Source organism: Osmerus mordax, chromosome 16 (assembly GCF_038355195.1).
Source record: "Osmerus mordax isolate fOsmMor3 chromosome 16, fOsmMor3.pri, whole genome shotgun sequence".
Classification (NCBI taxonomy): Eukaryota; Metazoa; Chordata; class Actinopteri; order Osmeriformes; family Osmeridae; genus Osmerus; species Osmerus mordax.
Window position 1 is genome coordinate 15,645,515 of NC_090065.1, and position 16,576 is coordinate 15,662,090.

Consider the following 16,576-nt stretch of genomic DNA (forward strand, 5'->3'; position numbering starts at 1 on the left):
GGGTTTCTGTGAGAAGAGGAGGAGGGGAAGAAAAGAACTGAAAGAATAGGAGTTGTCATCTCAACAGAAGGAAAGCACAGGGAGAAAGATGACATGAGCAAGGTGAAACGGAAAAAATAAATCAAAGCAAAAGGAGAGAAGTGGGGGGAAACAATAGAACTTGGAGGCAATTAATTGTCTTTGGGCCAAAAAAAAGAAGAAAAAAAAGAAGAAAAAAAGAAAAAAACTGAAGGCTCAACATATGCAAATTATTTTCAGCAATTTTCCAACATTATAATCCACAAACACAGGATACGTCATTGGTCATTGAAAAATCACTAAAATAGCTTGCTCTCACAGAAGCACAGAGACTATTTGGTGTACTTCCTAAACCATACTAAGAATTACATACGACTTTGACAATCTGATGGAAAACAAACAGGATGCTTCTTACTTACTTTTAAGGACTAACATACACACACACACAGTAAAAATCTCTTAACACACGCTTAAATAACAGCTATTAGTGGATGTTCAAGTGACTGCCTGAGACTCACTGACCTCGATGTGTTTGTCTAGGTAAAGAGGGAACAGGAAGAGTCGTGAGGCGGAGGGTGCGTTACCTGAGACTTCCCCTGGAGAGGTGCTGCTGGTGGCAGCGGTGGTGCGGCCAATGTTGGAGAGCAGGTGGTCGATGTTGGGTACAGGCTGAGACTGTACGGTGCTATCCTGCTCAGCAGATGTCTGGAAGGGTAGAGTGTGTGTGTGTGCGCGTGTGTGTGTGTGTGTGTGTGTGTGTGTGTGGGGGGGGGGGGGGTGGAGGAATAAGGAGCAGAAGTTAAAGAAGGACTACAATTCCCTTGAAGCATTCAGACCTGTACGGAAAACACTATCCTAAAACCCTAGTGTTGAGCTCAGCACGGGGCATCCACATACAACAGGGTCCTCATCGCCCTCCTCTGTGAAGAACCAGTCGTACTGCTGGATGAGGTTCTCCACTATCTTGCACTGGTCTGGCATGTGGTTGACCATGTTGGTCATGTTGTCCTCCGACGTCCGGACCAGAGTGGGACCAAAGACAATGGCCAGGTTACGGGGCTCCATCTGTGTGAAGGGTGGGGGTTTACTTATTGGAAATAATTGAATGCTTAATATTACTTTGATTACCACTTATATTTTATGAATAAAACGTAATTCTAAAACATGCACTAGATCCTGGAAGTTGCGGTGTTCTCACACATACCTTGTTCTTTTCACAGTTTTCAGAAACCTTCTTGAGATGACCAGAGAGGAATTTAAGAGTTTCATAGTGATGGTCAGGCAATTCATGGATCTGAGAAGACAGATGGTATTATACAGTTAAACCTTCAATGACCTTTGACTTTAACAGTGTGAGTAGCCTGAAGACAGCCTGTGTTTCTAGCATATTTTTCCAACTTCCATCCAAATCATCAGCTGATAGTGGTGAACTCACAAGCCTCTTGAGGACTTTCAACCGCTCCACTGGGTCCTCTGTTCGATTGGCATCAATAAAACATGCATATTTTTCTGAAAATTTAAGAGATAAAAGATGTGTAAATATAAAGAGTAAGAAACAAAGAGATAAAATTGTGTAGCCTAAGTGGCCATCATTTTCAGCATGCATTGTATTAGGAACCTCACCATTTGTAAAAAGAGGTTCTGGAAGTTTCCGGAAGAAGGATTTCAGTAAACTGCTGATCACGTTAAGGTCCCGCCATTTCTGAGGAGGGAAGAAAAGTATTTTAATAGGAAAGAGTAAACACACGTTTGTTTGTTTGTGTGTGTTTGCGCACGCATGCATATACTCACGTCCTCTTGGATGTCGATGTCCGTCATGCCTTTGCTGTTGAGCTCTTCCTGCATGCTGGAGATGGCTGCGTTGTTGCCTGGTACTCTGTAGATGCCTGTGTACTCCAGCCCTCTCCCCTCCACCAGCCCACAGCACACCTCCACGATCAGAGGAACAAACTGCACAACCCACACGACTGGCTTGAGTACACCCCACCACACACACTGAAAACACCCAAATGTATTTTTGTCTGACACACACACAGACACTCGCACACACAGCAGAACTCACCCTGTTGTTCTGGCCAGGTGGGCAGTCGTCCAGACGTACCCCAAAAGTGACCCCAGGAGAGGGTTTCTTCTCAAAGGGCTTCCTCATGATGCCTGGGATGCCCCGCCTCCAGGTGGCTTTGTCCCGAGGTGGGCTGGAGTCGTCTGACACACACGCACACACTCCTTATTCAACCATAATAAACTTAAGCATTCAAATGATGAGGATACGTGACTTAACCTTTCGTAATTCCATTGGTTTTTGCTGTCAAAACATACATTCTCCCCATCTCTACCTGCAGCCGTCTCCCCATGTGGACCTCTACAGTGAGTCCAGTCCTGTGGGTTCTGATGGCCTTACCTCGGAGTGCCCTCCTGTCCTCTCCTGCTTTAGGGGAGTGGGGGCTCTGGCTCTTGGCCTCTCCCTTGCCACCCAGGAAGGCCTGTTTGATGCTGAGAGACTGCCGGGAGGTTTTGGGGGAGGGCTCTGTCCTGCTGCTTGGAGCGCTGGTGTCACACACACACACACACACACACACACACACACACACACACACACACACACACACACACACACACACACACACACACACACACACACACACACACACACACACACACACACACACACACACACACACACACACACACACACACACACACACACACACACACACACACACACACACACACACACACACACACACACACACACACACACACACACACACACACACACACACACACACACACACACACACACACACACACACACACACACACACACACACACACTTTTAGGGGTGGGCGCCTGGACAGTTCTGAAGAGCAGAAATGTAAACAATACACCAACTCCACACATGGCCCAAACAACAAAAATACACGAGCGTGGTGAGGATTTTGCGGGTGACAGGTGGCTAAAAGAAGTAGGTTGAACGTGGCTGTTTGCAAGTGGGGTGCAGTACTGTGTTTCAACCCCCTGGGTGAGCTGTGGAGCCTCTGAGTTCATACCTCATCATGGTGTTGTACTCTTTGATCTTCCTGCTGATCAGGTCCTGACTGGTGATGGCAGCATTCTAGAACCAACACAAAAAACGACATATAGCATTGGCGAATGAGATAGGGACATACGTAGCATCGGCCCACAAACAATTAATACACTGTTGAAAGGACATGTTGATATGACACTGTATCTGTTAGATAATCTTTCTTATCAAAAAGACAATATTTGTGTTCGGAGATTTCAAAAGGGGGAACCGGGGGATTTTGCAATTAGCCGCTCCAAAGCTCCCGGAATGCTGTGGTGAGGCATCCTGGTGGTCATGGGTTCAGTCCCACCAGAGAGAGCCTCTTTGGAAACTGGAGACCACAAATCGAGCCCTGGGGCCTAACTGCAAATGGACAAGCACCGAACAAACAAGGCCACTGTTCAACCCCCCCATTCAAAGAAGACCAGCAGTGATGTGTGAGGAGAGAGGCTGAGAATATCCTTCCACAGTCAACAAGCAAGGACGGAAGCCATGTTTTTGGGGGTGGGGATGGCTTATATATAACTTTTTTTTGCAGGGCATCAAACTATTGGAAATATGCTTCAATGTTGTAACAAAACATAACGTTTAGAATTGTGGTTGAGGCAAACATTGAAGGCAACTTGTCACTTTCTCTCTTTGGTGGTGTCTGTGGAAGACAGTGAGGCATTTCAAACAACTGTTCCAACCATCAGGGTTGGGCCTGGTTGTTTGCACAGCTCTTTGTGTCGAATACCAAGCATGTGAGTCACAGGGCTTTCAATAAACCTTATGAGCTTCAATAAAATTCCAGAGGTAGCTAGCCACGAGCAGACACATCTGAATACTGCAAAAAAGCTGGATGCACTCGATTTGGTTTGTCTCTTGCAATGAGTGGACTGTTATCGTCTTAAAGATTGTTCAATCAAATGGTGCAAGCGAATACTTTGCAGAACCCTGACAGACCCCACCTCCTCATCGACGTTACTGTTCTCTTGGATGAGCCGGATCCACGACAGCATGTCATCCCGTCCCTCGGCCTGGAACAGGTACTCGCAGTCCGACGTGGTCAGACGCAGCACGTTCTTGCGCTTCGTGTCGCTGTAGGAGATATCAATCAGGCAGGCCTTGATGCTGATTGGCTGGGGCTCCTCATCAGACTGGGTGGAGGAGAGGTGGGACAGCCCCTCCTTCTTGTCCTTGTAGAGGGTGAGAGCGTGGCCTCGCAGAACCGCATACATCTGCTTCCAGGACTTCATCCCCCCACCCACTCGCTGAGGAGATACACAGATACAGCTCATGCGTGCAGTTTAGAGAAAAAGAGAGAGACAGGGTGTGTGTGTGTGCGTGTACCTTATTCTTATCGGTGTTGAGCTGACGGAAGTTGAGCCAACCCTCTTTTGTAGAGTCGCTGAAGATGTCGGAGGACGAGTCCCTCCTGGAGCAGGAGTCATCTGAAGACTTGTGTCCATCCAGAGCCTGGGCTTGCACAAAGACATACCAACACCAGCTGGAGTACAAGGTGTGCAGATATGACCAAACGCTAATCCTATGGTAAATGCCTATATCTTGAGGGCATCAATGCTTAGCTGCTTAATGCACTACAACAATACAAACTTGCTTAGAGCTGAGAAAAACATCAAGACGGAAGCCTAGTGCTGCTAGGAAACCATATGACACGGCTTGTCAATGGACTTTTGAATGGAAATAAAATCTGTTCACAAACAACAAGCACGTGCATAGGTGCCACAGTGGAAAGACGTCGTTCTTCATGGGACTTTATTAGGAACCAGTTCTCCTTTTTCAAAAACTGTTTCCTGGCAGTTTAACTGTTTGAGATGTTGTGAAAATGAAGTGCTCACTTTTCTGAGTCCTCGCAAGCTGGGCATGTGCTTACTAGACGACCGTCTACAGGAGGAGGAAAATAAGGCAAAGCGAGAAAAGGTTTAGGGTTAGATCAGATTAAATAAGACAAAGTAATGAAAAAAGGCATAGCAGATGGTTGTTCACGACATGAAGCCCTCTCCTGACAAACTCTCACCCTCTGCCCTCTTCTCTGTAGTTGTCCAGACCCTCGTCATAGGATTTGGAGCGCTCGGTTTTGTTACCATTTTCTGACTCCAAGATAGCATTTCGGAGGGACTCTAACAATGAAGAGAAATTAAATGTTAAAGAAACGGTTAAAGTCTGTGTTTATGATTACAGGTAGGCTCAAATCTCCACAACTAAGTATTGTATGCAGATTGGGTGTTGACATGGTGGAGGCACTCTTGTCTGATGACGAAGTGATTTGTGAAAATATATGATTACCTGAAAGGTAAGGGATTATTTCAAGGCCATTTGAACAATGACATTTGTCAGATTTAGTCTAGGGTGAGTCAGCACAGCTGGGAAACAGACCTCTCTCTCTTTCCTGTACTTACAACAACAGGGTCAATGTCATAATTTCTTCCCAGAGAGAGCTGTGTGGCAGTGAGCATGCACATATAACAGGACCATCATAAATCCCATTACAAACAGACACCTGCCTGACAAAGCTCTTACCTTGGTCATGTGACAGCTGCCGGCGAATGAGGGGGCACGGGGAGGTGGGGCTGGGCGGGACTGTAGTGATTGCTGGACCAGCAGATATGACCGCGGAGGCTGGAATGGGCGTGGCCTCGTGGTCAACACTTGGGCTAGCAGGCTCGTCTACAAAGAAACAGCACACACCAGTTACATTCCAATCAAATCATGTTATACTGCTATGGTAGAGGGTGTTGTCCCTATTTAATATACAAAGGATGTTTAATTGTCAAAAGATGTTTTAAACTTCCATCAAGTTGATCTTCCACATCATCATCCTCACCACCTTATCTTACTTTGGATTACCTTGGTACGATAAAAGTAGGACTCGAAAGCTTATTCAGATAACTTATTTCAGTTTTGCATCCTCAGCAAGTACCACTCTGCAGAATTTAGGAGAAGGGAGAAGGAAACGAAGGAAACACACTGTAAATATAACCTGCTACTAAAGGACTCTGGTGAGACTACCAACAGAACCAGGCCACATCACTTTCTCTTCCCTCCCTCCGTTTGGAAACCATCCAGTTAGTTCTTCTCCTCAAAATCCCCACCAAGTTCTGGGATCTGAGGCAGGCCGGAACAGCTCAGAGTACAGAGTTGCTCTCCACCGTCGAGCCAGGGGCTTTCAGAGCTAAATTTAAAAGCTGCTGTCCCAGTTTCTAGTTCTAGCTCGACCGTCGTCGTCCGCCAAGGAGAAGGCGTCAGTGTACGTGCAGCGCCAGGGCATCCAATGTTGTTCTACAGTTCCTAACCCTCCACCCTTTTGCTGGGGCACCAGTCTTCAGCAACTCTTTTATCCTCGTTCAACCTATACAAGCAAACAGACCCAATTAGATCTATTCACCCCACTTCAAAGCAGCCCCCAAACTCTCGAACGGGTTGCCTCTACATGGTAGGCTGGCCCCTACATGGTAGGCTGGCCCCTACATTGCATGTTTTTACATCCTGTTTAAATCATTTGTATTCTTTGGCTTTCAACACAGTATGACTGATGCCTTTGTCTTTTCTGTTTGTTAAACTTGTTTTGAGTACTGTGTCGTTTGATGGCTTTTGCTACTCTGATTGTACAGCAATTTGGTCAACGGTTGTTGCTTTTAAATGTGCTCTATAAATAAACTTCACTTGACGAAGAACATACCAAAAACCTGGCCTCCACCAAATGAATTACTATGTGTCCATACAGAATGGCAACAGTCTGAAATAGATCTACAGGTCTCATGTTATGCACCAATGCCAATTTTCCATACCCCTCCACCAACATCCACAGTGTATCCTCAACCAACCCCCTCCCAGCTCCTCCAGCTGCAAGTGGCAGCAATCACACTCCTGGCAGCCTGGCCCCAGGCCCATCCACTACAACAGCAACATAAGCAGCGTTTCCACCACAGCAATGTTCCCTCAGAACTCACTGCGTTTCCACCACAGGAACCAGGGTCTACATTGAGCTCTGGGGGTAGAACATTCAAAAATATGGTAACTTTGGGGGAAGGGCTTGCAGAGCTGAACATTTCTGATCTAATTTCTGGTACTCACAGCCGCCTTTGAGTGTTTCAACCAACAACAACAAAATATTCTGCAGCTGTACACATCAACATAGAGAATAGAAGAACAAGCCAAATACGAATTCCAGGCCATATTAAGCATTTATGCTTAGGACAAAACTCTACAATCAGCCACCCGCACTGACAAAGTGTATTATTACACCTTGTGGCTCATTGTAAAGCATGTTAAGTGAGAAAAACATTGCCGGGAGAGGCTTATAAAATTAAAGCAAGATTAGAAGAAAATCAGAAGTCGCGATAACAGAAGTCGCTCCAGCCAACCCCCCCCCAGACCTCTTCACCTCTAGTCTTTGAGAACAGAGGATGAAGCTATGTGACCTGTTCTGCAGCAGACAGAGTATCCAGGTAGGGCTGGGCGGTATGGCCTAAAATGTTTATCACAGTATAATTTGTAAGCACTGACGGTAACGGTATATATCACGATATTAGTTATTCTTAAAATGTTATGACAATGCAATCCGCACCGCAGCGGCTAATCTACCGCACTCGGACGGATTTGGATTGGGTAACTGTAAAGCATGAGTTGAATTTTCCAACTTTTGCAGTGCTTTGCCACGGAAGAGCGACTTTAGTGTTCAACAGTAGCGTACTAATGTTTCCACCTTTGGCTAGCACAATTCAACAACACAATTTACAGAGTAGGCTACTGTTTGTTGGTCAATGTCGGATAACTTGAAACCAAACCATTTCCAAACGACAGAAGAGGCCCCCTTTTTATACCAATTCTTCGTCCGGGAAATCAACCCCACCTGCGTTATTTTCAGACATCATTAACGCTTGCTTACACATGCCAACAAAAGCAGTTCACTCCAATGAATGTTTGCTTCGTCTGGAGTTGAGCTAGCTTGTTTGTTGACTTTCATTGGCTGGCACTATGCGTGCAGCGTCCATGCTTAAATGTATTTTTTTGTAAAAGATACAAATTTGAAGTATCACTTGACTTATATTTTATAAGCTACTTATATTTTATACCAAACAGAAACACTTTACTTAATACATTTATTAATATATTGTGATATCCATGATATGGCAAAATCCATATCATGGCACAACGCCATACCGGTATTCGCGTTCATACCGGTATACCGCCCACCCCTACATCCAGCCCTATCCAGGCTGTTCTGGAGCCCTAGGATGCAGTCTGGCCTCACATGACAAGGAGGAGCATATCCAGAAGGACCATTCAAATGGATCATTGATGTGGGACCAGAGGGACTTTCAATCAGAGTACTGTTGTAACCCAGAGCAGGGCAACAGGCCTAGAATAGAGATGCTGCCACATTGTAACTGTCACTGCCTGCTTTGTCTGCAGCTGGCCTGGACTGGCTTGGCATAGCCTGGTTGTTCATGTACAGGGGCAAAGGCTACGCTCTCTGTGATAACACCTGAAAACAGGCCTGAAAATAAACTTACCCCCAACAAAAATAGTTTGTAAAGCAGTCTTTGACGTGCAAAATGAAAAGAAAATCTGTTTCGATTATTAAAAAATAAACTGACAAGAAAATAGCTCAAAGCTAGTTTTTCTGCTAATGTCGTTTACACACCAGTGCTTGGTTGGTGGCTAATAATTCACCGTCTTGAGAAATCCTTAAAAAGAACATCTTACCTGTTAACCATTAAAGAGGATATTATGAACTTTCTATGCAAACTGCAACACTTACTGACCTAATGCTGGATGGACAGCTTTCAAATAGGTTTTTGACGCTAAACCTAGGACCCGTTATCCCTCTCACAAATGCGCTAAGCAGTGAAGCCTCTTTCTCAAATGGGCCAGGCCAAAATGAGCTGGTTTCCCATGGGCCCATCCTAAAAAATATCCCAGCCTAGTCACTGCCTGAGCGGTGACCCAGATCCACCACTCAAACACCTGAAGAGGGCACAAAGTTCCTTTCTGTCCTCCCCAAAAATGTTTTAAGTAGATCAGCCTTAAAGAAACACAACCACTTTTTCAAGCCAAGGATCTTAAGAATAAGAAATGTGGGACTTATTGGCCTATTTTTTGAGATTGCAAACTGTGCTGTCTAAACTAGGCTACAATACAGTCATCTTGGTAGGCTGAATAGTTAGTCCTGAATGCTGGTACTGGACTCTTGAAAGAGTAATGAAAATATCTGGTAGGAAATATGCCAAATAAATACATTCAATAATAGCACATTAAATAGCCTAATATTGTGACCTATAAAATGTGTTTAAATGTTTAAATATACATTTGTATTATGCAAAGGTTTGGTTTTGCCTCTGCTGTAATGACAATGAGCAAAATAAATTCAATGAAATCAAATCTAAATGTATTTGTATAGCCCTTTTTACACGCAAGCATGTCACAGAGGGCTTCACATACGCCCCTAGAACTGCCCCTCAACCAACCTAAACCCTCAAGGAAGACAAGGAAAAACTCCCAGAAAAACTCACTAGAGGAGAAAAAAATTGAAATGAAATGGAATGAAAGTTTGGTCATGTGACAAAGCTCAATCGCAAAAGCCCTGAGCTTTGGTTAGACTACATATATTAACAAGACTCCGAAATGTTAAATGTCAGATATCCCTCGGTCATGAAAAAATAAATACAACAACAAACAAACAAACAAAGCTATGGTGCAAAGACACTGCAAATACACCACAGTTTTGGAATTCGGACTGACCAGCCTACTGTTTTATTTGAGACCCAATTGCTTCTTCATTCAACCTACTTTCAGGCTTGCAATGCAAAGTTGCATATATAGGCTTATGTCTTCAATTAACGAACGCATGGTCATTTGTTTATATTATTGTTGTGGCCTATAGCTGCACTAAGTTTGTTAGTGCCGACTACTTTTAATGAAATTAATTTATTGTAATTTCATCATAGCGTTTGTGTTTTATTACTGTTTAGTTATAATATTTCAAATAAAATGTATTAGCCATTTAAAACACATGTCCGGTAACTGTTCTACATGACCAGAATTCTGGCGTGCAATGATAAGGGTCAGAACAGCCCTCATGTAATCCTGTTAATTTATTGTCTATATGATGAATTGCTGAAAAAAATGTGTACTAGAGGAAGCAAGATTTAAAAGATACCGGCATACATTTTTTTATTGTTTTTACATTGCGGCAAAGGAAATTACACTTGTGTGGGCACAAGGAACCTCTTGTGTTTTTAACACAAACTACATCAAGTAAGAGCTAGCACCGTGTGGATTTACTGTGACTCGTGCATAGTGCCCATGATGCAGTCGGTGATTAAGATGTCAGTGAAACACACAATACAGCTTACTTGAATTAGATAGTGCCCTTGATACAATTGGTGGCACACACACACACACACACACACAGATTCCTGGAATTAAAGATTTTTCTTTTAATAGATCTAAGCCTATTTACGGCAATAAATACCAAAATTACATCTAAAAGGATGTAAAGTGACTGTCGTCCTCCTGTGTCCCTCCCATGGTCCCCAGTCTTCATGGTCAAATTTGGTATCTTTTTTGTGTGTGTGTACACAAATAAAATCTATTCAGGGGTGGAGCCAGATGTTGTATACAGGGTATAGTCCAAACCTAGGACAGGTTTGATTTGAGCTTAGGGACATCCACAGTTAATGTTAATGCAAGCGTGCCGGGAGATCGAGTGCATTGTTTTTGTATTTATTTGAGCTCAAAATACTGGGTTTTGAACTCATGCAAACATGACATCAGACTCATATTAAGTCCTGCACATGTTAACAAGCTAGTCAGCCATCATAACTTCAAGCCAGCTAGCCTTGCTTGAGTTAACATGTAACTGTTACTACTTCAACATTGATGCATGGATACCAAATTACAAATTACATTGATACCAAATTACAGCTTCTTAGATATTTAAAGATATAAATGTGCTCTCAAACCATGTGTAGCAGTCTATAGTCCATGTCTTGTGCAGCATTAAACTTGACATTTCTCTACTGAAAGTGGTTGGAAGGGCAATGATAGGTAGAGCAAAGCCTTTTACGGTGAAGACTCTTTCTGACAATGTGACCCAGCATGAATTTGTGTTTACTTTAGCTCCAAACCAACTTAGCTTATCACTTTAATTGTTTCAATGTTTTCAACTCCTGTTTATACAGTTAAATAGCGCCAATTGTTAGAAACATGAGAAACATGTTAAGATCGGCATATTATATAAAAATATTTACAGAGATCCGGACTTTGGTGACCTCATAGCTGGCCACGGCCCTGCAAACACCTAAACATTTAGTTAGTAACAGAAGTCATTACATGCACAATGGTTGAACCAGTTGTCATAATTGCAGGCCTCATTCACCATACAGTGCTTGTACATTTGCTATGTGCAGACATTAGTAAACACATTCATTTATGTAACAAAATTCACTGATCTATACTGAAAGTATATCCACTTTATATTGTCGATCTGTTTGCTAGCCAGCCCCTTTGAAAGCAGCTGATCAGTTGTAAAAGCGAATTTGTTTCTAAATAACTAAACTGAATTTCCCTATTTTCCTTACTATGCTTAGTTTAATTTAATTGTGAATGCCTTTGTTAATCGCATTAACGATTTGTTTATCGAGTGCCCGGTTCTCGAGACATTCGTAGAAAACTCGCTGCAGATCAAAGGACTAGAGTGAAGGGGCTGGGACACAAAGAGAGCAAGCCAAATTGGTGGCAAATAATTTTTTCATTATTTTATGTCGAAATGCTTATCCAAACAACTTAAATGGCGGCACTGCACTCCGTTGGATTATAAAGAGGACACATGCAGAATATTAACTTTGCAGAGTGCCTGGTTCTTGAGCTGATCGTAGGAAACTAAGCCCATTCTAATTCGTACACACACACACATGCACACAGAGATTCCTGTCATTATTAGATAGCGAGAAACCAAGTGAACGTGCAGGAGATTATTCCAGATTCCACTCAGGGGGAGTGGTTTAAACCTTTGCTGACACACACCCACACACATACCCACAAGTATGCACCCGTTAAATCAAAGACAGTCAGTAATGTTGCCTGTCATGCTACCACCAAAAGCACCATACTGTAAATCCAGTCAAGGTGATAGAACTGGCTGTAAATATCCCACCCTGCTTCTTGACTCTGATTTAAGAGTTTCACTCAGGATATCTACTGCATCTCTCCTCCCTGGCCCTGACTCTTGAGTCTGTGCAGATGACTGCTGCTATCTAGCCAGCAGTTCTATAACTGGCCCTAGCATCCCCCCTCTATGCCTGCTGAGCAGTTGCCATGGCAACCCTGTGTGTGTGTGAGCGTGCACGCTTTGCAGGGGGGTGGGGGCCCTTTCCTTACCGATGAAGGGAATGGCATCCAGAGATTCATCCAGGTTGCTGGAGCATGAGGTCTGTCGCTGCTCGTCCAGGCGCCTCATCTGCATCTCCCGCCGTGCGTCGTTGGGCAGCCAGCAGACTGCATCCGCCACGGCGGGCTCTGCCCCTTCCTCGTTGACAGCCAGGATGTAGGAAGGGTGGCGGAGGGGGTGGCCGCTCTTCCCCGGATGTGGTTTCTCCCTGAGGACAACCCCCCCGGCCTCGCTTGGACTACGCCCATTCACCTGGCTCTGGGGCTCTTGGTGGTGGATCTTGAGAATACCAGGTCGCTGCTGTTTCTTACTGGAAGCAGAGCAGGAGGACGACCGGAGGCCCACCTCCCTCCCGGCCCCATCCCCTCCTCCAGGCTGCATGCTCTCTGCCCGCCCTCTGCTCTGGGCCTGCTGGCCTGCCTGGCTCCCATCGGTACCTTTCCCTCCAGCTCTTTGGTCATTAGGTGAGGGCTCGTTGCTGATGCTCTTCCCCAGATGAGAGGGCCTGTCCGCAGGCATGGGCGAGGCATGGGAATGGAGCTGCTCTGGTCCTTTCGTGTACAGCATCGAGTTGGGGGCGGCCCTGACGCTGCCACCGTACACAGGCCTGTGGATGGGTGGCTGGCTGGGGAGGGACTGTCTGGCGGACCGGCTGCCCTGCTCCACCCGGCTGTAGCCCCTCCAGTCCGCAGGCCGGGCCACGTCGGCTGGGTCTGCATAGTCCGTGGAGCGCGCACGGGCCTTTAGTACCAGGGCGTCCTGGGACACGCTTCGAGGCGGCCATTTCCTGGGCGGGGCGCTCCTCTCTGCCATGCTCATGCGGTCCTGGGAAGCGCTGCGCAGGGGGAGGTGGAATGGGGGCGGGGGGCCGTGGTAGACCCGGTCGTGGGAGGTGCTTCTGCGGCGAAGAGCCGCCCTAGGGTGCCCCCAACCCCCACGGGGGATGTGGTGGCCGGCATTGAAGGTGTTGTGGCTTGAGGCTCGCATGCTATCCAGCCTCTCCTGGATGGTCCAGCTGCCGTGAGAGTGGATGCCCTTGTTGTCTATGTACTCCCGGTACGTCTGGTAGGTACGCCAGTCGATGTTCTGGTGGCTGGGTGGGTAGTGGGGCGATGGGGGGCCGTAGGGGACCATCCCTGGGGGGTACACGTCCATTTTTCTGGGCATCAGGGGGTACTGGGACACTGAGCCAGGCCTCCCCCTGAGATAAACCGGGTCCAGGTAGTCCACTCGATGAGTCGGGGGCAGACCCACGTGACCACCATGCACCGTGTCTGGTGGGACCACCACCGTTCGCACGCTCTCGTTCCTTATGCACGCCGCCGTCTGCCGCTGGGGAGATGGGGAAGGGGGAACGGGGATCTCCTTGCGGTAGCCAAGGTCAGGGGGTGCCCCAGCCCGGGACATGTCTGTCGCCTGGGCCATCCCCGGGGGCTTACAGTCTACTCTGGGGTAGCATAAGGGGGGCGGCTCTGGGATGTGACGGGCGTTTCCGCTGTAGGCGCCGTGACTGCGCAGGTAGGCATCTTGGGAGTAGGCCTGAGGGATACCGAGAGAGAAAACGAGGGTCAAATACCGTACTGGCCGTATTTACAAAATAATGTAATATTCTATACTGCCGTGCAAACTCTGGTGGTGAACTCAAGTCAAAGAAATGTGTGTGCATGTGTAAGAGTTTTTGCGTGGGCAAATATTGTTGCAGTTGGAGAGAGTGGAGGCAGTTAGCAGGTCAGGAGGGCTGTGGTGTTCATCTGCTCTACATGAAGAGCTCTGTAGGCTGCCTCACATGCCTTCATGGACACCATGTACGCATACACACCCACGTAGCGCTGAATACACACACTCACATACTTATTTCTATTTTGTGTGTACCATCTGTGCATCTAGTGCTGAATACAACTGTACATTACACTAACTGTACTGCAATAAGCAAAATGTATCAAATTGTCAGACCTCCTGCAAAGTAAAATCTAAAATACCAGAGACTGACGGACATGACATAAGTTGCAGGTCACTGAGACATTTGACTGACACACTGGACAGGACAACAGATGTACCGATGAAAAAGACACCAAAGACAAGACCTTGAGATAAACCCCATAATTTGGGACCCAGGAGACCTGAGGAGGAGGTTGGCAGGTTCACCCACCTTGGGACTGACCGAACACGACCTGAGAGACACAGACAGGTAGGGACGGCCTCCCCTGATGGTCCTCGCGCTGAACTTGACCTCAGTGATCATTCTGACCTCCCTTAACCACGTCCAGCCCAGAGAGATACCCAGTACGAGATTATCCCAGTGAATAATCCGAAATTGATAGGGGGTGAGGGTCCATATGACTGGCCTGTTGGTGAACGTCTCTTGAACAGCTGTATTCCCCTCGCGGTGGAGAGCTTTCCCTGAAGGGACTGACACGTCACGGCTGAGGGGACTTTAACCCTCTACCTGGCATTTACAATCTTACATAATGTCTCTGCAAGCCTCCTGAAAGTATTAGTCAACCCGAGCCTTGGCCCCTCCCTTCCAGCAGCAGCTAAGGTTCATGCTTGTTGATGGAGGGTTGGCAGGGGGCTGGGTCACAGCCTCTCTGAGCTGGCGGGCGGGGGAGAAGGGGCGAGGCCGGCTGTAACATGCCAGCTGGAAGCCAGCTCCACCGTGCCCTGCCTTCCTGATCAAACAGGTAGCGCTACAGGGCCGTGACAACACAGCCCTTTCTCCAGAGGCTAGGCGACTCTGGGCTAAATTAGACTCAAAGACCTGATCTCGAGCTACACAAACAAACAACTTGGTTCGTGACATCCAGACAGCGACGACAGCGTGTGTGACAAACAAAGATGAGACATGGGGGGAAAGCACAACAGGTTTACATCAAGCGCTCGCCAGTCACCCCCCCCCCCCCCCCCCCCCTCCCTCTGCTTACCAGATCCGTGGTCTCCTGTGACGGAGGCTGCCGTTAGCGCGGGGGCGCAAATAGAAAAAGGAAAGACGGCAAGCGGAGGAAAAAACACACATTAGAGGAAAAATGAGAGAGAGGCTTGACGCACCACACACGGAAAAAGAGAGAGAAAATGACACCTCCCTCTCCCCCAGAGCTGGCAGTGCTCAGGCAGAGATGGCGAGGAAGGTCTGCAGCGGCGGGGCTGTCACGTTAGCGATGCCACCTGCTCATGCCAGTCTGTCCTGGGCGAGCTGGGGGGAGTCCGAATCGGCCTCCTGCGACGCTGAGAGCACTCCATCCCTCTGCTCTCTCCATCCGCCAGCCACGGCTACCGCGCTGCACTATGTGACTGAGTTCCTCCTCTCTCTAGCTCTCTCTACTCCCCTCTCGCTGGTATCACTCACATGACAGAGGCAGCAGCTGCTTGATTATACATTCAGCTCAGATGGTACTGCTCGCCCTCTCTCCCTCCCTGCTTCTCTCCCCTCCCTCCCTCCCTCCCTCCCTCCCTCCCTCCCTCCCTCCCTCCCTCCCTCCCTCCCTCCCTCCCTCCCTCCCTCCCTCCCTCCCTCCCTCCCTCTCTCCCTCTCTCCCCTCTCTCTCTCTCTCTCTCTCTCTCTCTCTCTCTCTCTCTCTCTCTCTCTCTTGCTTTCAGCAGCATCAACCTGTTCAAAACACACAGGGCAGTCAGCTGACTGCAGCTGGTTTATTCCCCTCCGTGTCCTCTCTCCCTCCATGCTCCTCTCTCCCATGCTAAGCAACCGCTGCCATGAGAGGCTGTAGCCTGTTTCTAGGCAGCGAGTGTGTGTCTCTCCTTCCCAGTCTACCCCTCTCTACCTCTCTCTCTCTCTCCTTCTCAGCAGAGTGTACTGCCGGACGCAAACGCAACAGATGTGCAACACACACGCAGCTTAGGTAATTGGACGGGGGGTGGGGGAAAAGAGAAATGAGGAGAGGAGGGGGGGGGTTGAGGCAGAGCCAATAAAAAGGGAAAGGGAGGGGGGGGAGGAGAAAAGGGGCAGCGCAAAAGCTTAGGGTGACATTCGGCTGAGCAGGCTGTGGCCCTCAGGAATCAAGGCATGTAGTCTTTTTTTGGCTCGGGAGTGAAGGCAGACTACAGACCATTTAACAAACCGACTGCCTAGAAGCGAATG

General features: G+C 47.3%; 1 protein-coding gene across 1 annotated transcript in view; it reads right to left on the reverse strand.

The window, feature by feature from the left end:
• Window positions 1-16,576, reverse strand: part of arhgap21b (Rho GTPase activating protein 21b) — a 47,038-nt gene that overhangs the window by 6,606 nt on the left and 23,856 nt on the right. The window contains exons 8-22 of the mRNA XM_067253141.1: window positions 12,474-14,022; window positions 5,610-5,756; window positions 5,107-5,209; window positions 4,928-4,973; window positions 4,419-4,544; window positions 4,037-4,339; window positions 3,070-3,134; window positions 2,420-2,565; window positions 2,081-2,223; window positions 1,810-1,968; window positions 1,642-1,720; window positions 1,454-1,527; window positions 1,223-1,312; window positions 916-1,083; window positions 603-723 (exon numbers count right to left, since the gene is read on the reverse strand). Of these exons, the coding sequence (XP_067109242.1) occupies window positions 603-723; window positions 916-1,083; window positions 1,223-1,312; window positions 1,454-1,527; window positions 1,642-1,720; window positions 1,810-1,968; window positions 2,081-2,223; window positions 2,420-2,565; window positions 3,070-3,134; window positions 4,037-4,339; window positions 4,419-4,544; window positions 4,928-4,973; window positions 5,107-5,209; window positions 5,610-5,756; window positions 12,474-14,022 (3,319 nt within the window). The remainder of the gene's footprint in view (window positions 1-602; window positions 724-915; window positions 1,084-1,222; window positions 1,313-1,453; window positions 1,528-1,641; window positions 1,721-1,809; window positions 1,969-2,080; window positions 2,224-2,419; window positions 2,566-3,069; window positions 3,135-4,036; window positions 4,340-4,418; window positions 4,545-4,927; window positions 4,974-5,106; window positions 5,210-5,609; window positions 5,757-12,473; window positions 14,023-16,576) is intronic.